Source organism: Centropristis striata, chromosome 8 (assembly GCF_030273125.1).
Source record: "Centropristis striata isolate RG_2023a ecotype Rhode Island chromosome 8, C.striata_1.0, whole genome shotgun sequence".
NCBI lineage: Eukaryota > Metazoa > Chordata > Actinopteri > Perciformes > Serranidae > Centropristis > Centropristis striata.
The window spans coordinates 32,361,628-32,382,772 of NC_081524.1; the positions used below are offsets into that span (position 1 = coordinate 32,361,628).

Sequence of the window (21,145 nt, forward strand, 5' to 3'; positions counted from 1 at the left end):
GGTGAAGTTTTTTGTTTCCTGCAAAACTTGAAAAAATGAGTTAGGCGATTATTTTAACAGGGTGACGATATGTTATGTGTGCGAAAATAAAATGCAGTTGTGGCAAGCCTAGTTTGTAGGCAGTTTCACTTTGAAATTAATTTGACTCATCCTGCCACCACTGGTTAAAACGACAATCACAGGAGCTGAACTACCAGAAAAAAAAACTTAACTTCAAGTTGAGGGACTTTTGGTTTTAGACTCCAAATGGATGAGCCTTAAAAAGCCCATGATCACACACTTCCCTTAATGAAAATCATCCATTTACCAAATGCCAAATCTGTAATATGTATGATCCTTTAGCAGAAAAGAGGATAACTGATGTTTCCAGAAGCAATCATGATATTTCTTATAAAATACTGCATATCCCCTGCACACTGTAGGTGCCAAATAAATAAAGGGTTTGCTTAAAGTTAAGCTATGACATGATGATCACATAAAAAGGCACACAACAACACTTAGAGGAAACTCATTTAATTAAATATAAACAAAGGAGGTAATACAAAGATTTAGCTAATGCACAAATAGAGGTGCCTGTAGATTTCTATGAAAATATAACTAATGTATATTTACATAGCTGACAGGATTAAAATGTTTTTAAAAAATCATATTCTTGTAGAAAAGTCAACAGAAGTCTTCAATCTCTTGTTCCAACTCCTAAGCAAATGAGAAGAGCAGAAAGGACATTAGATTTTTAAAATGATGGTACATTTGGACAATTAAGTTAATACTGAATAACACTGGCTATATTCTAATAATCATCAGCATTCATTCCTCTTAAATATTGCAATAATAAAACATGAGAAAACTCAAAAAACCTCATTAGATATTTTGACATGTATCAAGACCTCACTGTTGGGCTTAAAGGCTTATTTAGGGTTATCAGCGAGGATACTGGCTAAACTTGTGCTTTTCTTGCTATGACATGTTACAATATCTCAAATAAAAAAGACTACATTTGCTCATGAGTATTGCCCAAAACTAACCTGTACTAGTGAAGTTTTGTTGTAGTCTCGTCTGTGTCTATAGATGCTCTGGCAGAGCAGAGCGTAGAGTTTCTCCAGCTTGTAGACCTCATAGCCTTCAGTCTTGGTCACAACTCTCTCCAACAGCTCCTGAAGAAATAGGAACAAAGGTAAAGAGGAAGGACATGCAGATTACATTTTTAGTTGTCAAACTTCCATCCTAATGAGAAAAAGCGCAAGAGGTCAGGATGAGTGAAGGACAGCGTAAAGTAGCCTTATAACCAATACTTTGGTGCCAAGTTCATGCTTGTATTTTGAAAGCATGACTGGGCTTGTTTCCAGTACTGTGAGGAACTGGGGGTGCCCATTGCCACAATTCACAGAGCTTTCCCACTGCTAAAAGTCCACCGGATGATGTGTGTAAAGCCCTGCTCTATGTAACACAAAGACATTTTAAAAAGAGGAGAGAAACTGACAGATAAAACGATGTACAGATGTATCAAAGATTCTATGAATTCTGGACGAATGCCAGAGTTCATTACCGTACAGATATTTCATACTGTCTCTGGAGGTCAGGAAGTATAAAATTACATGTTTGTTTTATTTATAGTGTTATCAAACTGGGTATTGAGATGGAATTTCACTGGTACTGGAAGTCAGAAAACCCATCTGACCAGTAACTACAAAAAGACTAAAAAATACGACAGACAGCCACTGTATTCCACAAACCTTTAATTTGTCCCTGTCGACCACCAGAGGAGGAGTTTCGTGGTGCAGGATCTGCAGAGCTCTGTCCACATCAACCATCTGCTGCTGCAGCACAGCGTTCTTCAGAGCCCGAGTTATCGGCCTCACACTCCGCTCTGAGACACATAAACATGTGCACAAAGTGATTAGACCACTATAATAGTTGACGGCCTGCTGACACATTCACTCTGGGATTGCACCTTTCTATCTTTAGAAACACTGCACGGACTTCCTGCAGCTCTGTTTTTATTGGACTAGATATGTAATTTCTCTTAATAGTTTTTCTACAGTTTAAACTAAAGAACAAAGCTTTAAGTTTAAAACAGTATTAATATCAAACCTGTGCCTGTGTCCTCCTCTCCTCTGACAGCTTCTGTGGTTGAGATATCTGTTGCTTCCACCTCCATTGGTTCAGCAGGGCTCTTCTGCTCTGTCTCCTCTACATTAATTACCTTGTTGTTCCTGTCATCTGCCTGCATTACACTTAGACATTTCTCAGTCTCAGTTTGTGTCAGCTTTTGGCTATTAGTTCCACTGCTCTCCTCTGTGTTGGATTGCCCCTGGGTATCTCCTTCTGTCTCAGTGTGGCTGTCCTTGTTAGTGTTCACTGAAATGGGTTCACTGTTCTCATTTTCTGCCTTTGTCTCCATTTTGTTTTCCTCTGACTGTGCCAGTTGATCTATGATAGATTTCTCCACCTTTTCTTTTTCGTTCTGTGTCTGGTCATCATTTTCTGTTTCACAAAGGATAACTTTATCATCAGCAGCATGATTTGTCTCCTTTCTTCCCTCCTGACTGTCCTGCTCCTTCACAGGGAGCTCAAAACTATCTTCCTGGGCTGCTGCAGGCCCTGACTCTACATCAACCACCATTTGATCTTCCTCTCCTCCAGTACCCTTATCACCCTTCTCAACTTCCTCCTCATCATCCCCATCCTCCTCTTCCTCATCAGACCCCAAGTGTGAATCATCTCTGGACGTGTGAGGAGAGTAGGACTTCCTCTTTGCAATGACACCAGAGCACCAACGACTCCTCCGCCTTCTCTTTTTCTTGGCTGGAGGAACAAACGGGGATAAAGATGTTTTTGTGATAGTTCTTTTAAGTAGATAATAATTAACATTTTTGTTATCGACAGTAGTTCTTACCTGTATTTTTAGGCATTGTGACAGCAGAGGTACTTGTATTGGGAGTGATGGCAGCTGTGGGTCTAGCTGGCTCTCTTTTTGGAGTCATGTCAGCGATATTGGCCTCAGCAGGAGATTTGGACTGTTTAGGAAGGACGTGATAGAAGGAGGGAGCAAACCGGGCAGTGGAGCAATCTGAGGCTGTGTAAAAAAAGAGAATGCAACTTTGTGAAGAACTATTCATTCTGAAACTGAACTTCATGTGCCCCGCTGAATAAGTTATCTCTGCTTAAAAGAAGCTAAATAGGCCAGGAACCATTGCAACAGTCTATTAAACACGGCATCTCTCTCTCAGTTTGCGTGGGGGTCTAAAGTTTAGTTGTAGTCGTAAACTAAAGCTGCCTACTGCTGTGCAGCTAATATTGAAACTACTTCTACTCATTCATTTTTTCTTGATGGTAGATTGGACACTACAGTTAGTTACTAAAGCCTCTTGAGGCACAAGTGGTATTAAAAGACAGTACGGGTCAGGACGAGCTCATTAGCATGCCGTAACGTCAACACTGTGACTTCTACACACTCTGTTGATAAAAATAGTTTACTTTTAGAATGCTTGAAAATAAAAATCTGGTCAAATCTTACAAATTGCACTTTTAAATGACAAAACAGGTGAGTAGGGGAACTGAAATGGAATATAGTATCAAGCTGAAAGCATAAACTTGCGCAGGATACTTGGTAAAAGTTTTCAAAATAACCAACTATACAATAGTCACTAAGCTCAGTCAGTCCTTGGGTAATTAAAGTTATCTATACTGGTTAATAATTTAAAACTGGGTTCACACCAACAGTCTTTGTAATCCCTGAGACAATGTTAATCATGTGACATTTGCCATCTAACTTTATGTATGCATGCATCCACATAGCATTCACCCCTTGTGCTGCGCGACGTTTTCATCTCCACACAAATCTTCTCAAAATCTTCATCCAGTTCATCTCTGATGATAGCATGGACGGTGTCCTTCAATGCACACGCTCTGTGGCGGATCTGACGGTCTGGAGGAAACAAGCACGTACACATGCACACACTCAAATGAGTAAGAATGCAAAAGCAAAGATACAGGATTTTATGAGTATATATGTCTTCTGCTGATCGCTGTGTACCTGAGGGGTCTCTGTCTGGGTTGTATTCAAGGGCATTCTTCCAGATGAGATCTACGTCTTGGATGAACTCTTTCACCGTCTCATACTTATGGAGATCGATCTTCGCAAGAACTGTGGACAGGTCCATAGGCTTCTCGATTACCTCAGCATAATCTGGCACCTAAAACCCATGACAAAGAGGCTGCTGAGAGTGCAATGGTGGGGAAAGGCGATCAAACTGAAGACATGGTACAAAGTCTTTATTGGGGAATATAAATGAGAGAATAGAATATAATGGAAAAGCTACCTCTTCTAAATCCACAGGCTTTGTAAAAGCCTTGAAGCGCTTATCTTGAGACAGGCGGTTGGTGACATCGCGGAGGAAGAGGCGAAGCTCCCTGAGGGTGTCTTCCTCCTGCTCCTCCAATCGTCGGATCTCCTCTTCTGTCAGCTGACGTGGGGGAGGCGGAGGAGCAACAGGAAGCACCTCCAATGCATTGAGTACTGAAGAAATGACAGACCCACACAAAGTAAGAGCCGAATTTAACATGGTACTACACAACAAAACGTTCGGTGCTCAGATATCCTTACTAACTTCTCTGCCTACTCTCTAACATCCTCCACCTGAAGTGTCTTGTATCCTGATCTATTTGGACTGGATGTGAATACCAGCATCATTTCTCTGCCCCTAACATCCCATACATTTATCTTTTATCTTTCATTATCCTGTGTTGCTGTTATGTAGACATTTTTCTTCAAGAGCCCGCTTTAGATCACACAAAGCTAGCTTGGATCTGTATTTTATAACCATACTCATCTATTTCTCACCAGCTTTTCTTTTTGAGGCAGGGGCCTTGGCAGCCTGATTGAGGATAAGATCCTCAAAGAAGTTTTTTCTTTCTCTGCTGGTGGGGACCTGGACATGTAAAACCTCCCCATACTCCATCCGAAACAACTCCTGCACCTGAGACAAGAAAAGTGAGAGGCGGGAGACTTCAAGACTTGATGAGGAGTATTTCTCTAGCTGTAAGAAACAATTATTATTATTTTTTTTTTTAATTTAACCTTTATTTAACCAGGGAATATCCCATTGAGATTAAGAACCTCTTTTTCAAGGGAGTCCTTATTTAATACATATAGATCTATTGAAATCTTACATTCACTCCAAAGCTATTTTCATAAATGCTGTCAACAGTGTATCACTCCTCTTTCCATACCTCCATACTGAGTTGGTCATATTGCAGGTTGCACGTAGCCAGAAGCAGTATAGGAGCAAAGGCAGGAATGGAGCTGAGCAGGCTGAGGAAGGTGGCTCGTAAGGCCGGGCCCACTGTTTCCCACCACTGTCCGATGTGAGGGATGTACAGGATACTGGGTGAGGTCCGCTTTGCTTCAACAAAGATCTGCAGAGAATATAACATTAACATATGGTATGGATATGTACAAAACTGGATTTAAATCAACAGATGAGTATACAGAACACAAACAGATGAACTCTCACAAAACCATTTGACGGGATGATAAAGGCTAAATGCATAAATCAAAGGTATGATGAGGACATTAGAGAGTGGAGAGGGGATTGTACAGTGGCATTAAACTAATGCTGAAACAATCAGTCCAGTGAACTGAAAAAACAATGTTATTTGACCGCTGGCTGTAATAACTAAACAACTCTTTCAAAATTACTTTTGGTAATGCTATGGCTCATTCACCCTTGCAATCAATATAGATCCTTATGCCAGTATTTGTCTGTAGTACATATTTATCCCCACTGCCCACGGTGTAAGGAGGTGGGGCCCATGAACTACAGTCACTGTGGCAGCCATTTTGGCCAGTGATGTCCACTGAAAAGAACACACTGAATTTGACAAGGCTGCAAGAGTAGAAACAACCTCTAGTTTAATTCAGTTCTGTGTGAGGCCTCATTTTATGGATCTTGGGTCTGTTTAAATGCAAATGCAGAACCGGAAGACATCACATGATTGATTTCTGAATATGTACATAAATAATAATTTAACAGTGTATTACTTTGCATACTGTTATTCTCTAGTGTATGATTTCTTTTTTTCTCTTTGTGCTGTACTGTTGTACCCTGTGCTTCTGTTATTTGTGAACTTGAACTACCTGCTCTGGTCTACTCTGTACAGCACTTTGCTCAACTGGAGTTGATTATAAATGTGCTTTGTTTAATAAATTTGACTTGACTTTGACTTGACTTGTCATAGTGCCATCTCATTTACCTGAGCACAAGTCTCTTCCGGTGCAGTTGCACTGGCACCAAACAGCACAGCCATGTCCAGTGTGTACACTGTGAATTTCTCCAGGGCATGAAGGACAGCAGGAGCCAGGTGGGAGCTCTGACCTGAGCCTGGTCTTCCCTCCAACAGCAGCCTGGGGCGGTAGGAGGTGGGGTGGCTGAGCACACTCCTACACATAGAGATTACAGAGACACTGAGATGGGTAGCTAAGGGCTCATTAATTTGCCAAAAAGATGCTGAAAAAGATTTGGGTCACTGGGACACCAGACAGCTCACAGTACCTCTAGAGTAAAGCAAAATGAAGGGAATAGAAGTAAGACAACACTACATAGTGTTAATACTTGATACAGCAGCAGTGTTTTCCCACTAAGACTTCTGATTAGAAATAATGTAAGAATATTCATTAATAAAGACAATAATAATCTGAAAGAACAATGAGGTATGTGAACCCCTGCATAACTTAAATAATGGCTAACCAACCTGTTGAGGTTGAGGAGTCCATTAACGGTGGTTGTTTTGAGTTGGGATTGAGAGGTCTGTCCATTGGAGTAGACTTCTGAGGCCTCATCCTCACTGAACATCAGGTCATCCTCAGACACACCACAGGCCACATCTGGAAAGAAACACAGAATAGCAGTTACTCCTCTCCTATGTAATTTCTTCTGGACAAAGGGGAAAACAATTTGTTAAATTAAATGAAGGAATGCAAGACCATGACTATGAACAGAACAGACAAGTGACAGAATAAATTAATCTTAAACAGAGGAGAAAAAGACAGGACTCACCTAGTTCTCTCTTCCTCTTTAAGCCCTGCTCAGCATGCGGGAACAGTCTGCTGACAGTGTGGAGGATGCTCTGCAGGGTGGCACTCAGCAAAGGACGAATGGCAGGTATCAGGGCCTTGGCTGGTGACACTACTGCCCTAAGAATCACAATCAGCATCATATTTACTAGAGTCATATCCAAGAATCAGGCACTGGAAACATAATGTTGCACTCAGGAAAAAACGTTAGATTTGTTATACCTCTGGGCAGCAGGCACCATCTTGGACATGGCGGACATAAAGTCTTTGTTTGTGATCGCGATGGAGTTGACATCAAGCACAAGTTTCTGTGATGACGAGTAGATTTGTGGATAGCGACGCCGCAGTGCACACAGGGCAGCCTCTGAACACACTGCCTTGATGTCTGCTCCACAATAACCTTGCAAACAAACAGAGATAGATAGTAGACAATCAGTATGCAATCTGTAGTTGTAGGTGTTACCTGCACAAATTATCTGAATGGAGGTAGAGAATTTTCTTTTTATAAGACACAGGTTTTTTGTGTGTGGTTGTGTATTCGTTTTTTATGTTCATTATGTATATATAATAATAATACTTTCTCTGTATTGAGTGTAAATTACAGTATTGGCAATTTTAATCTAATGCAAATGTTTGTACTGGGGACATTTAGCTAGATGTGTATTATTTCAAGCTGTCAGAGCTGTTCATCATATGGACACATACCAACACATTTATCTGCCAGTTCTTCCAGAAAAGTGTCAGAGGGTGGTGGAGTCCACTGTCTGGTGTGGATCTTCAGAATGTCCTTTCTCGCCTGCCATACAAAATAAGATCACAGTAAGTTCAGGTCCAATATTTTCAAGCAAAGGCTTTTACTGCTTTAGCCCCAAATCATCTCACAAATCGCTTTTCTTTTTTTAAAATCTCTGACAATCATTAAAGGGAATAAATAGTTTCTCACCTCTCTGTCTGGCAGGCCGAAGAGGAACTCTCTGTCGAAGCGCCCTGGTCTTCTCAGAGCTGGGTCAATGGAGTCCAGTCTGTTTGTGGCTCCTATAACAACAACCTCTCCTCGGCCATCTAATCCATCCATGAGAGCCAATAGGGTAGACACAATGGAACTACAGAGACAGAAAAATCACTCAAAGATTATATTTTCTAACTGGTCTTTACCATCTCTTGGTATTAAAGAGGATATAACTTCAGAGAACTGAGCCAAATTGATTATGTTGGATTGTAGTGACTACTATTTGCTTGCAACAGCACGCTGTCTTTTTCAAGGACAGTATGACAGTATCCTTGAAAAAGATTAACCCTGATTTTATCATTGCAAGCTACTGAAGCTTTCATATTCCGCTCTGTACATTTTATACTTGCTAGTCATCCTACAATTCCCACACTAAGGTGTGCAACATAAGAACAGGGGTGCTCACCTGTGGATCTGGTCCTGACGGCTGGACCTGACTGGAGCCAAACCATCAATCTCATCAAAGAAGATGATGGAGGGACGCATCTGGTATGCCTAGAAACAATTGAACCAGTTGCACACTATAGACCTGATACTTGATAATGTAGAGGCATGTGCTTAGTTTAACTTAATCTACAAGTTAATGTTTCAAAATAAAGTGAGTTAAAGTGAGTCAGGAACAAATCATGCTTACAACAGAGAAAAGAAGAAAATCTGACAATCTCTATCTATATCAAAAACTATACTTTGCATTGATGAAGAGTTTGGTTTACCTGATCAAAAAGCAGTCGCAGCTGTCTTTCAGATTCTCCCACCCACTTACTGAGGCAGTCAGCTCCTTTTCTCATGAAAAAAGACACCTTTCTCTCACCCTGACTGCACTCATTGGCCAGGGCTCTGGCTACCAGGGTTTTCCCTGTGCCTGGAGGACCGTAAAATAGACAGCCCCTAAAGAAAGAAGAAAATAAAGTTTGACCAAAAAATGTGCTGGTGTAAGCCGGCTATGATGACAAAGCTCTCTCCACTGATGTGTGTGAACAGAATATTCCAACTGCCAAATGCCTTTTTTTTTTTTTTTTTGGTGTTTCATAACACAACATTTAAGTAAATGAGATATTGAGTCACATTAATCTCAAATAAATGCTAAACCATATTATCACATTTAAACTTTTTAACAAACACACATTGTTTACCTGGGAGGCTGTATCTTGAACCTCTCGAAGACTTCTGGGTAAAGCAGAGGGAACACCACCATCTCCTTCAGCGCTGAGATGTGTCTGCTCAAACCTCCGATGCTTTCAAACCGCACCTGGATGACAAATAGTGTTATATTTAGATTGTCTGCTCAGAATTCTACTACTTGCCTACAAACTGTCCAGTCATCCATTCATCAGTATAGTGTTCACAAGAATACAAGGCTTTGTTTTTCTCATTTGTAATTACCATTCAAAAGTGAAAGAGGCTTACAGTTGATTTATTTTTATTTAGAAGTGATAATGTGCTGGTTCTCAAACTGTGGAATGGTTACTACAGGTGGCTAACTAGCTCCCTCTAGTGGTATGTGAAGCAATCTCTGAAATGTTTTTGTCTTTTAATTTAATTAATGTAAATATCATACATTATGCGATCAAAATACTACAGCATGTTAACTGAAAATACTACTGGTGGTACATGGGGAGCATACTATTCTTTCATCAATGCATCTTACCGTCTTGTCGATTTGCATTGGATCCACATCAGCAAGGCTTGCGCCAATCTTCATCCTGTCCTTTTGGATGCCCAGCAGGTCTTCTTTCACAAGGTTCATAGGCAGACATCTGCAGGAAAAACATACAAACATAAAACACCAGTTTAGATTCATTTTATTCCATAAACAATATGACAATGGGTAATGGAAACATGCAAAATGTTGTCACAACAAAACACAACACAACACAAGGCATCTTTAATTTCTGAGTTATCTGTTCATCCATCTTTACATGAATCACCACATAAATGAGTAAGATGGGGACAGTAAACATTTTTTGGTTGAAAATTGTAAATGTGTTGGACATACTGCAATTATTGTACAATAGTTACTCTTTAAACCTTTCTGTTCCACCCATGTTCTTTAGATAGCTGATAGCTTTAGATACCTGCTCTCTGTAAAAGCTGCTGCTGCTCTCACCTGTTGACCGACCTGCTCCTGTTCTTACTTCTCCGTCTCTGGAATTTCTCGTCATCTGAAGATGAGGAAGTGGAGTCACTACTGTGGATTGCATGTCTCCTTCTGCGAAGACAAAAGAAGCAACGTTATCTCTGTATCATTATGACCAGCTTAACGCCAGAGAAGAACCCAAACAGCATTTAGGTGATTTTTTTGGCTACTAATAGGTTTTTTTTGTTGCCCTTAGCTGCAAGAAAAGGGGGCACTAGTGAGTTTGAAGCTAAGTTTGAAAAACTAACTTTAACTAAACATAAAAACAACATCATTATAACTCACTAATTAGCAATACTTCGTTTTTCATATATACACATTACTGATACATCAGTTATATTGCATGCATTTGAAAAAAAGTAAGAAAAAAAAGCAACAACAAGTAAGGGGTAACTCATCCAACCACAAATGACACCATCACCACATATGAAACCTGACTAAGACATGGCCTGAACAAAAAACAAGGATGGCTTTACTTACAGATTTTGCCATAAAGGCTCATTGTAACATTGTCAAGTACACTGTCACCCAAATGTGCCACACCCCCGAACAGCTACAGTGCTACCAAAGATGGACAGTACCCCAAAAACAAACTACCAACTAATAAATAAACAACAACATGGACAAGTAGTGAGGGTCTTACCTCTCAGAACTACTCCTGAGGGTGGGATGAAGAGAATCAGAAAAAAGAGGAAAGAGAGGAATTTTGGGATTGATTTAACATGCACTGATAATACTAATGGCTATTAGAGACAGAACTATGGCCCTCAAGGGTTTTCTAGACACTGTATTAGTCAGAGCACTTTCTCTGACTGCTACAGTATGGTCTAACAGTATTTCATAAGGATAACTTGACACTAAAATAACAATAAAAGTGTTGCTGAGGAAAAAAAAGATCCCTTTACAGTGAATGGCCAATGCAGACATACAAACCTGCTGGTTCTTCTCCTGTTGTAGGGGCTCCGTGGGGCTGTGGAGCTGAATCTAAACCTGCGTCTGGTCGGAGACGAGTGGTCCTTGAAGTACATGCTGCGCTTCCTGGGCTCTCTGGGTTCTGAGGAGAAAGCCACCATATGTCTTCAAACTCTGTCAGATTTAATAAAATGCTAACAGGGACTGTAGAAGTGCAGTATTTTACAGAGTAAGCTTATAACGACAATTTGACAGCTTTCACAAATTATTAAAGTAATTAATGAATGCCTGATCAGTTTTATTTTTGATAGAAACAAAAACCAAGAAATAAAAAAACTTTGCATTAAGGACCAACTGTAACTTTTAAGTGTTTCAAGCTTTTCACATGTGAGAATATCTGCCATTTAAACAATGTGACCCAGCTAAACAAAAGCAGTACCATCCTGTGGGGCCTGGTAGCGAACCACAGTCTTTCGCTGTCTGAAGTCATAACGCCTCTGATTATCTTCTTCTTCATCATCCTCGCCATCCTCGTCTTCATCATCTTCTTCCTCCTCCTCCTCATCATCATCTTCCCTGTCTTCCTCCTCTTCTTCATCTTGATCATCATCATCATCATCCCCTCCTGTTAATTACAGAAAGGAAAAGGGATTTCCATGCCCAGTTTAGGTATTTACAACCTCATTCCAAAGAAGTTATGACACAGTAAAACAGAAACAAAAACAGAATGCATCAGATTCAGAAGTTATAGTTTATATTAAAAAAAAACAACAACAATCTGTTTGATCTATAAATATCTTGTCTTTGTCTTGTATTTAACTCAATGTTGGTTGAAAAGGATTTGCATCTTATTCTGCAAAAAGCACCAGTGCCAATGAGGGCAGAATTATTCTCTCTTGAAACAAAATATATTTCTGCCTTTGATGAAGTTACACAGAGATAGCCACCAGAACTAAAGATAAAGAAAACACATTTGTGTATGCAGGAGTCTCCTTTGTCTTTAGTATGCTTGGCCTGTAGTAACTGGCCGCCCTCAGGTGAATAAAACTCAGAATTCATTGTTGACCAGCATGCTTTATAAAGCATTCTCCGACTATTTACCTTACAAGGTTGTTAAACCAAATCCATCTCACCTTGGTTCTCCTCCTCTGTGTCTTTACTCTCCACATTTGTCCTCAGAGACCTCGTCATTCTGCCTCTGGTGTACACACCGAGCTGGTCCGAGGAAACAGGTCAGATGCTGATTAATTTACAGTTCAGAAGGTTTTTTACACATTATCAAACAGCAAAATCACCTCCTATCAACATTAACACTACGATTACACAATGCAGAGCTAGAACTGAGGAAGTTAAGTTTCCTGAATGGGATATTACCTCCTGTTCATCGTCTCTATCTCTGCTTCTCAGTCTGCGTCTCATCTTTTTCATGTCATCCATCTTTTGGAGAACAGCTTCAGCAGTACTGTACAATGAGAGGAAAGACTTATCAGATCAAAATCCATACCCATTGTCCTCTGCATATTTCAGTCCCTGTGTTAGATTTACTTGAGGTGATACATCAAGTCTATTTCAAACTGAAGCAGTGAGGTAGGAGCCAAAGGAAGCTGGAGTGGATGTTGTTGAACTCACTTGGTGATGAGGCGGTCATAGAGCACAGACTGGTTACGGGAATCCAGTTTATATCTGGTGATTCGGGAACTACGTCTCACTGAACGATCCTCCTCTTCTTCCTCCCCTTCTCTGCTCTGTAGATTAAAGCGGCTCCTCTTGGGAGTAGATGACCCCTCCAACTCATCTGGAACATCTGGGGCATTGATAGCGGTTTTTGTTAACTTATTAGTACAGACCCTACTAAAAACTAAACGCTGCTCAACATGCATTGTGTGTGCTATATAAAGTAAGATCTCAATGCGCTTTGTAAAGAAATGACACTGCAGCAAACAGTACCTGCTTGCTGCTTGCCACTGGATGCTTTTCCCTCTCTCTGCAGCCTGGAAGATTTCCTGTAGAGAAGATGGGCATATAAATTAAAAAATGAATTCCTCATGTATATACTCATTATCTGAGTAATAGAAATGTGCATAGTCTGTCCACAAATTTTGCAAGAATGTTAAATACCTCCAACATGGAATTTACATCAAATTTGACATGGCTAACTTTTGTCTGGAGAATTTATTGCGGAAAAGGGTTTTTTCAGTGATACCTCGGTCCAAAATGTAGATCATGTTGCTAACAGCCAACATACACAATTAAAAATATTCCAGACAATCAATAATATTCAGGTTTCCAATAATCTTTTCACACAAGCTTTTTCACACCGAGTCAAAATGTTTTTTACTTGCTTGGGAAAGTAGGTTGAGGGCATTTTATGGAAAATTTGCAGGGAAAATTTCATGATTTTTCACAGCCAGGATGACAGTTCTCACACTCATACCCATTAGAGAATAGCTGGTTAAAAAGTATAAATAATATTAAAATGAGTGGGCCTGTATTACCTGAGGCATCCTCTTTCAGAGTTGTCTTCATTCACAGGGGAGCTGGTCTTCGGCTCCATCTCACCAAAAGAGACTTCTAATTTAACTCTCTGTCCTCTGGTCCTCGGAGAGTGATGGTGTCCAGTTCCATCGTCCTGCTTCATATCAGCATGCCCCTGACACAGTCACATTATTATTATTATTGTTACATATATATATATATACACACAGAGACACACATACAAATAATGCATACAAAGTGTTTCGTCAATTTAATTTGGCATGAGTCATTGTCCAGAATGAAGAATACTTTTGAACAACTTCTAGGTCTGTGGAAAACTGAAGTGTACAGGATGCACATCTAAAAATCAATTACCGCCATGACTTTGCAATGTGTACTGACTTATTAGTGTGAAGCAAGCAGTGTGAATCATCCCTATTCACATGTGACATTATCAGTGACCTCATTCATATCTGTTTATTTGTTCTGGCTTTTGTATATAGGATTTTAAATTCTATTTTTACAGTTTGTAAATGTCCATACAACATACAAACGTCCCCTGATAGAATAAATGTTGATTATTCATTAAATTAATACATTTGTTTTCATGGAAAGCAATTAAATACATTTCTATGACTCCTAAAACCAGACTGCCTGGTGGCAATGACAGTCCCATGACCAGAAAGTTCAAGACTTATTCCCATCTCAGAAAAAAATGACAATATCTTCAGTCACTCAACCACTGTTTTGCTACTGCTGATCACCATCTCTGCAGGCATTTTGTTAAAATGCTTGTTATGTGTCTAAGGTGGTGTGTTGTCCATGGATTAGAAATAAAGTCCTAATATGATTAAGTAAGTCTACTTTTAGAATATACTCTAGCAAATAGTTTATACACAACATAGCGTAATATCCTTGTCAACCATGCATGTATATACTAAAGCATATGGCCCTACAGTTTGTTTTTATAAAATACTGCCTCGGTGAAAATAAAAGGTTTCCGTAAATATAACATATTCAATAATTTGATCTCTGTTATGAGGTCACAGATAAGTCTGAGCACAGTTTAATAAATGATTAAGGAAATAAAAGAATGAATGAACACACCCCTACTTCCTCCACATGTACTCAAACGCAACACTTTTCTAGACAAACTATGACATGTACAACATTTAGCTTCTTGACAACTGTGTCCATTAACCAAGCGTTAACGCACTGCTAGTGAACAAAACATTTCAATTGAAATTGTTTATTTACTGTATTTTTTATTGTAAAGTGCATAAACGCTCGACATGAATCCGCTAGCTAATGCCAATAGACATACGACTTTCAGTAAAATGTTAGAGAGGACTAATGTTACGGGTGTCCATTCAGAAAATGTGACAGCTACGTTAAGTCACAAGCTGACAATGATGCTAGTTAGCCTAGCAAGCTAGCCAAACTAGCACAGCAAAGTTGTGTTCACAGATAATTTATACAACAAACAAATGGTGATGTAGGCATCTAACCAGCTGTCTACGGATATATGCTTACATTCACGATGTTGTTTTCGGAGCTGCTGAAGCTGTCATCCCCGCCCCGGGAGGACCGAGACAGCCGGGCGGACTTTCTCTGCGACGCGGGAAGCAGCGACAGAAACTCGGAGCTAGTTTCCAACTCCATCGACCTCCTCTTCGGAGTTGTTGCCACCGGCTCAGCTCCTACACCGCCGCTGCTGCTGCGTAGTATCACCATCTTGACTTCAAACAGACCTTATAATAGCACGATCGACAGTTCACCAGGAGCTACTCAGCCTTAAAATGTCTTACGGTGCCGCCAACATAGCAGGAATAACGGTAAATATCGGCCAGCTGACACACACAAGCTCCTCACTAAACCCTTGATTTCTGGCGCCATAAACGTCATCAGAGGTTATGAGGTAAGCGGCTAAGAGCTACCGCCAGGAAAAATAGGTCTCTTGGCAAAATTGTGAAATAATTAGAGTTGTTAAACCAATTTTATATTTTAGTAACTTCACCACATGGTCAAAGCAGCCCATTTTGATGGTCATTGTTTTTTCTTTAAATTTCACTCATGGTATTTATATAGGTATAACATGGGCGGATGGATACGTTCAAAATTTTAAAAGAAGTTCCGGTTGATGTTAGAGCGCGCTCTGCTCCAAACTGCGTACTAAACGCGCGCTCATTTGGTACACAAAGTACTGAGAGCATATTCACCTTTTAAACATTTAACAATAAAAGTTGCTTCAAACTACCACTTCCAGACATGAGCATAGTAATTCAAAACACGGAGTCCACATCAACTCACCATCTTTTATTTGAATAAGTGACAGAGACAGAAGAGAAAATACAAACTCTAGAATTGTTTCTAGCCTGGAAAAAAAAGTACATTGTGTAAAACTGCTGTACAGGCAACCGGATACTAAATGTAAAATCTCAAATTTTCCATTGCATCCTTCCTTTTTACTGATCCTCATACCAAGTGTTTGAGGAGTGCTAATGAAGTGCCATCAGGAGGATTTAGGGAAAAATGTTCAGGATGAGTAAATCCCCCCAGAGAGTAGAACCCTCTCTGGTCTTTAATAACTGGCCTCTAGCCTCATTTCTATTTTAATTTGTTAAACCAGAGGCCATTTTTCACAATGGAATTTCAAAATAAATGCATAAAGCTTTATGTGAAAACTGATAGAACTGCCTTTGCAACAGCAACGAGAAATAAGAAAACTGAAGGATTCAATGAAAAGACTTGAGATTTTAATCATCAGAGCCCACATTCATTTCATATGCACAGCAGCCAACTGTCACTTTTCACAGTACCAGGGTATGTATTTGACAACAAAGCCAATTAGTTATGTGATAACATAAGTTTGCCATTTTGCAGCCACTGAGATCTTAGTCAGAACAGTTGTGAGTGGCAGCCACATGAGCTGCTGATTCTGATTCAGCCAGCTTGCATCAATAATCCTCAATACAGTTAAGTTATGGCAGGCGTCCTCTCATGTTTTCATGACCGAAACAGTGTGGTCCTAACCCAGTGTGGCCAAACTCTATCTGAACAACTTTGGTGTTTAACAATAATGTGGCATGAGACTGTTGGCTACTGTGCGTTTAGGTCTTGAAATGTGGCCAGAGCCCTGTTAAAAGGGAAGGTGTGTTCACGCAATGGCTGCCAGGTAGTCTTTAACCTCCGCTGGGGTGAGTCTTTTGAAGCCAGCCTCATTGCAGATCCCCACTTCGATGTTCTCCTCTGTCATCTGACCCTCAAAACTCTCCTGAAACACAAAGAAAGGGGAGTGTAAATTACTAATTACAAAAAGGAGATGGATTCCATACCTTGGCTATTCTTAAAGCAAACGTCGTACCTTGAGTGTCAAGATGGCTGTGTGGATGGCATCCTCCAACTCCAGATCATTGTTATACCTGGAGAACAAAAACAAAGTGGTCATCTAACAAATCTGTGTAGTGCAAATCAAGTGGAAGAGTTGTGAGCACACTGCACCAAAAATCTGAACTGTGTGCATTCATGGTGTACTGTGTGTTAAAAGTTGTTAAAGTTTTTTAACAATGCACCAAAACCCAAACTGGGTCAGGGGCTTGTTGTTGAATGATTCTCTTTTTTAGTAAAAGACGTGAGTTTAATAGTAGTAATGCAAAACTCACTCAACTGTTTCATGCTTTTCCATCATTAAAGTAGATACCATCCTGGTTTATTTTCCCTGTGTTCCAACTACAAATTACATTAATTGGATAGTAAAGCCTCTATAAGATTTTAAGGTTCCCATGCAGACTATACTAAAACATTCATGAATTTGAAAGCATCATTATACTTCTAAAATATGCATTAACAAATACTGTCATTGGGCATGAAGTTAAGCATGATGAACATAAAGAGGACTTGTTTTGGGAGATTGGCCACTAAAACCAAGCTCAGCCTAATAATCAAAATCCACATCTATCAGGCATGTGATTGGCAAAGGTGGGAAAATTTACAGAGCGTTTGCATCTACCCAGCACACCAAATTTTTTTTTAATTTTTTTTTTAAAAAGACCATGCCCTGATCATATACCCCTCCCTTTAACGATATATTGCTTTTTGTGTGTTTAACTGGTGGAACTTGCAAGAAGCAATAATCCTACCTCTCTAGCACCACACACTGGGCTGAATAATGATCATTTTCTCTTGGGGATCCCCCCTTATGAAAGGTTTGTTACAGACAACAAAAGTATATAATCTATACTTTTGCTGTCCTTGACAACAAAAGTATAGATTATATACTTTTGCTGTCCCTAACATACTTGTATTCTATTCATTGAAGAAAAAAGCCTGATAGTATAAATCTTACCTTTTTTCAAGGAATGTTTTTCCATTTACGTAGTTCTTTCCCATTGCTGTGGCTTTCCATGCAAAATATGCACCCTGCCAGTCAAAAACAGAGTATTAAAAAGAGTTCTCAACACTGCAGACTGAGTGGAATACGTATTGATGTGTTGGGGGAAGGTAACAACAAGAACTGCCCTGAGTTTTCAGGGCAGTTCTTGTTGTACCTTCAATCAGTTTATGTCAGGGATTTGTTGATTACTATTATTATTGTTCATATTATTATTATTATTATTACAACAAAGCAGGGTAAGTCTGCTGTCAAATATTCATTAAATGAAAACAATTACTAAATGTTGGGCTTGAAAGAGCACAATAATTAAAGACAAATATTAAAGTTAGTAATATAACATACAGAGGGGTCTGACTGGAACAGGTAGGGGTGGTCTTCATCCCATCCAGCAATCAGCAATGAAACGCCAAACGGACGCACTCCTCTGGAAGAAAAAAAATCCCAAATCTTGGATTTAACACACCTTGCCTGTGAAATCTAAAGATTATATGTCTATAAGCAGTGTGTGTATTGGTGCATCTTTGTGTATACCCACCCAGACTGTGTGTACTCCTGCATTACAGAGGCCACTCTCTGGACAAGCTGGCCTGTGGGGATTGGCTCCTGGTAAACCAGGAAGTACTGTTGTGCCAACTTCCGGGCTCGTCGCACTAAAACCCTGTAAGGACGACACAACTCATTAATTAATCTGTGCAGAGGAGCTTCAGTAGTCAGACTGGTGGCATCTTCCGACTTCTCAAATACAGACATGGCCAATAAATTCCTGAATTATGTCTTTTTCAATACTGTGCACACAAGATATGGATATGCTCTGTACTTACAACATCAAATGAATGAATCTCAAATAGCTTGTAGCTGTTTGTGTGCGTACAAAGCATAGCACTAGCTTTAAATTTTACTTGCAAACACAGAGAACGCGCCTGGGAAACTCCCACAACACTTAAGCTGTCATTACTACATACTAGCCTCCAACAAGATATTTCCTTTCTTATATTAAAAAAAAACTTAAAAACACTGGACTTGCTTTGCCTGCTTATGAAGTGCAGCCAATCTTAACATTTTCTCCTTTATAGTGCATTTAAATGCTGTTGGACATCACATAGAAAGATACTTGTAGTCGAAAGTTAGGAGAGAAATCTAAGCTGCTGTTATTTTGTTTTCCTTCTTAACACAGAAAGAATCCTCACCTGTAGTCAGGCCCCATGCCGCTGTACACCATGCCTATGTGTTTAGTGATGGGCTCCACTTTATGGACACTTTGCTCATCATACAGAATGGACTTTTGTTTCTTCTCTGTTGCCAAAACAACTCCATTGGAAGCTGAAAATGAAAGACAATATCACAATTGGCCTCTTCACAGATCCTAAACAATGGCCGTTTATTTAAAACCAGCTTCAACCAGAAATATAACGCATAGCTGTTAAGGATGCTGGTGACTGCTTAAGTTACTGCACCAATGAGGTTGGCCCAGACTTGTCTGGATAAATATCACATCCTTCTTTACAATGAAAAGATACTGCATGTTGGATGCAAAACTAAAGTGTGGCATTACTTTTCAGTGCTGTATCACAAAAACATTTGATTTGTTTTTAAGAATTTGAAACTCTAGTTGTGCATCACAGCAACATGCTGCCAGAAGTCACGATGCTCTCTGCATTTTCCACATTTAACTCAGGAGAAATTATTCAGATGAATTGGCAATAATTTAGAAATTGTTTACATCCAATCGATGTAGTTCTGAGTTAATGTACTCTTTACTAATGAATGCAATTTTGCATTATGCTCCGCTGTCATAGGGACAGATATAAAAAATCTTTCCTGCCACATGCCATCACACTGTACAATAACAAATAATAACCTGGTTCATTACATACTGTCTATGCACTTTGTGTTTTTTATGCACACTGTTCATTGCACCTTATTTGTTTCATAGCACCAACATTTTTATACTGTATATTCATATTTATTCTGCACTGGAATTCTATTCCACTCCTTAATACATACTCTTCTTTAGACACTTTATTTTTATTGTATTTTATTATATTTTTATATTTTATTGCTTGAAGTATGCCTAGGTTGTTCTTTTTATTTAATTGTGCTGTTATTGTCTCTGTGTGTAATGCTGCTGCTACGCTGTAATTTCCCAGCTTGGGATAAATAAAGTATATCTATCTATCTATCTATCTATCTATCTAAATAATCTTGCATCATCTAATAAAAACCAAACGTTAAATTGTCTTTCTCCATTTAAAATATTTTGAATTCGAAAAGCAAGTCATTTCTTTTTATAAATTATACAAAAATGTTTAAATGCCCTTGTTGTACCGTTTCTTATTCTTAACCCAAATTAGCTCCACACATGCCAGGACTCAATACCTTTGATGCCAACGGAGGGAGCTCCGGCTGCTACTGCTGCCAGGGCATATTCAATCTGGACCAGTTTACCCGAGGGGCTGCAGGAAGAAACACAAGATGCAACATTATGATGTGGAAAAACTAACAACTGAACATATGCAGGGCAACACTTACTGCAGTTTTAAAATATGATTTAACTTATTACGACTCACAAAGACGAAAGTGAAAGCTAAAACAACCGACTCATCTGAGCTAATTTAGCTAACTAAGCTAGTCTCTAAAAGATCACGGTTAGTATTTTAAACTGAACTGATTTGGTCTAATAGATAATATCCCAACACATACAACTATTTGGTGAGGTAATAAGTCAGTATGGCAGGAAAAGAGTCAGCGGATTGTTTAATTTATAAACACGTTAGCCGACATGCTAACAATCAACGTTAGCCGATTCATTCCACTACCCGGCAATGACAGTGCACCAAATACAACAGCCCCCAAAACCTTCCACTCATCTCCAAATAGAAATCCGTGAATACACTTTAACAAAGCGTTATTGAACAACGACCCCTAAGCTGAATGTTTATATGCCGTTTTAAAAATTAATGACAATTTTGACAAAGTTTACCTAAATGTGGTGAGGGAAAAACTGTAGCCTCGTTCCGCCATCTTGTTCTTCTTCTTCTACTCTGTGTTGACTGGAGACTTGTTAATGCCTTTTACGAGTGTATACTGCCACCTACAGACACAGACACACACACACACACACACACACACACACACACACACACA

The 21,145-nt window shown here is 39.5% G+C and overlaps 2 protein-coding genes and 1 non-coding gene across 4 annotated transcripts; all 3 read right to left on the minus strand.

The window, feature by feature from the left end:
• Positions 1-502: 502 nt before the first annotated feature.
• On the minus strand, positions 503-15,483 carry LOC131976823 (ATPase family AAA domain-containing protein 2-like). Of its 2 annotated transcripts, XM_059339989.1 has the most exons (30): positions 15,142-15,483; positions 13,629-13,783; positions 13,081-13,136; positions 12,763-12,937; positions 12,508-12,595; positions 12,267-12,348; positions 11,573-11,758; positions 11,155-11,275; positions 10,865-10,879; positions 10,192-10,293; positions 9,733-9,841; positions 9,218-9,333; positions 8,798-8,972; positions 8,491-8,579; positions 8,019-8,178; positions 7,781-7,871; positions 7,298-7,475; positions 7,059-7,195; positions 6,754-6,886; positions 6,256-6,442; positions 5,233-5,418; positions 4,844-4,979; positions 4,323-4,519; positions 4,037-4,196; positions 3,806-3,928; positions 2,897-3,076; positions 2,092-2,805; positions 1,734-1,867; positions 1,026-1,154; positions 503-696 (listed from the first exon to the last, which is right to left on the minus strand). In XM_059339989.1, the coding sequence occupies exons 1-30, from the start codon at positions 15,340-15,342 to the stop codon at positions 664-666; spliced, it is 4,548 nt and encodes a 1,515-aa protein (XP_059195972.1). In that variant the 5' UTR covers positions 15,343-15,483; the 3' UTR covers positions 503-663. The 2 variants fall into 2 exon arrangements, with proteins under 2 accessions (XP_059195972.1, XP_059195973.1); XM_059339990.1 differs by lacking the exon at positions 10,865-10,879.
• On the minus strand, positions 5,759-5,893 carry LOC131977058 (small nucleolar RNA SNORA5). The gene has a single exon (XR_009394855.1). It is a non-coding gene; the product is annotated as a small nucleolar RNA SNORA5 (small nucleolar RNA).
• A 426-nt stretch (positions 15,484-15,909) lies between the features above and the next one.
• psma2a (proteasome 20S subunit alpha 2a) lies at positions 15,910-21,064 on the minus strand. Its single transcript, XM_059340180.1, has 8 exons — positions 20,982-21,064; positions 20,378-20,454; positions 19,189-19,321; positions 18,537-18,659; positions 18,344-18,425; positions 17,954-18,027; positions 16,973-17,030; positions 15,910-16,882 (listed from the first exon to the last, which is right to left on the minus strand). Exons 1-8 carry the CDS (start codon positions 21,020-21,022, stop codon positions 16,766-16,768), a joined length of 705 nt encoding a protein of 234 aa, XP_059196163.1. The 5' UTR covers positions 21,023-21,064; the 3' UTR covers positions 15,910-16,765.
• Positions 21,065-21,145: the final 81 nt, after the last annotated feature.

Bases quoted from the DNA above. Each gene is read 5' to 3' on its own strand.
- LOC131976823 (XM_059339989.1), bottom strand. From the start codon at position 15,342: ATGGTGATACTACGCAGCAGCAGCGGCGGTGTAGGAGCTGAGCCGGTG. The intron at 6,443-6,753 runs GTTGGTTAGCCA...CTCTATGTGTAG, and splicing joins GGACTCCTCAACCTCAACAG to GAGTGTGCTCAGCCACCCCA. The intron at 3,077-3,805 runs GTGAATGCTATG...TTTTTTACACAG, and splicing joins AACGTCGCGCAGCACAAGGG to CCTCAGATTGCTCCACTGCC.
- psma2a (XM_059340180.1), bottom strand. From the start codon at position 21,022: ATGGCGGAACGAGGCTACAGTTTTTCCCTCACCACATTTAG. The intron at 18,426-18,536 runs GTGGGTATACAC...TTTTTCTTCCAG, and splicing joins CAGGAGTACACACAGTCTGG to AGGAGTGCGTCCGTTTGGCG. The intron at 18,028-18,343 runs GTATGTTATATT...TTTGACTGGCAG, and splicing joins TGTTCCAGTCAGACCCCTCT to GGTGCATATTTTGCATGGAA.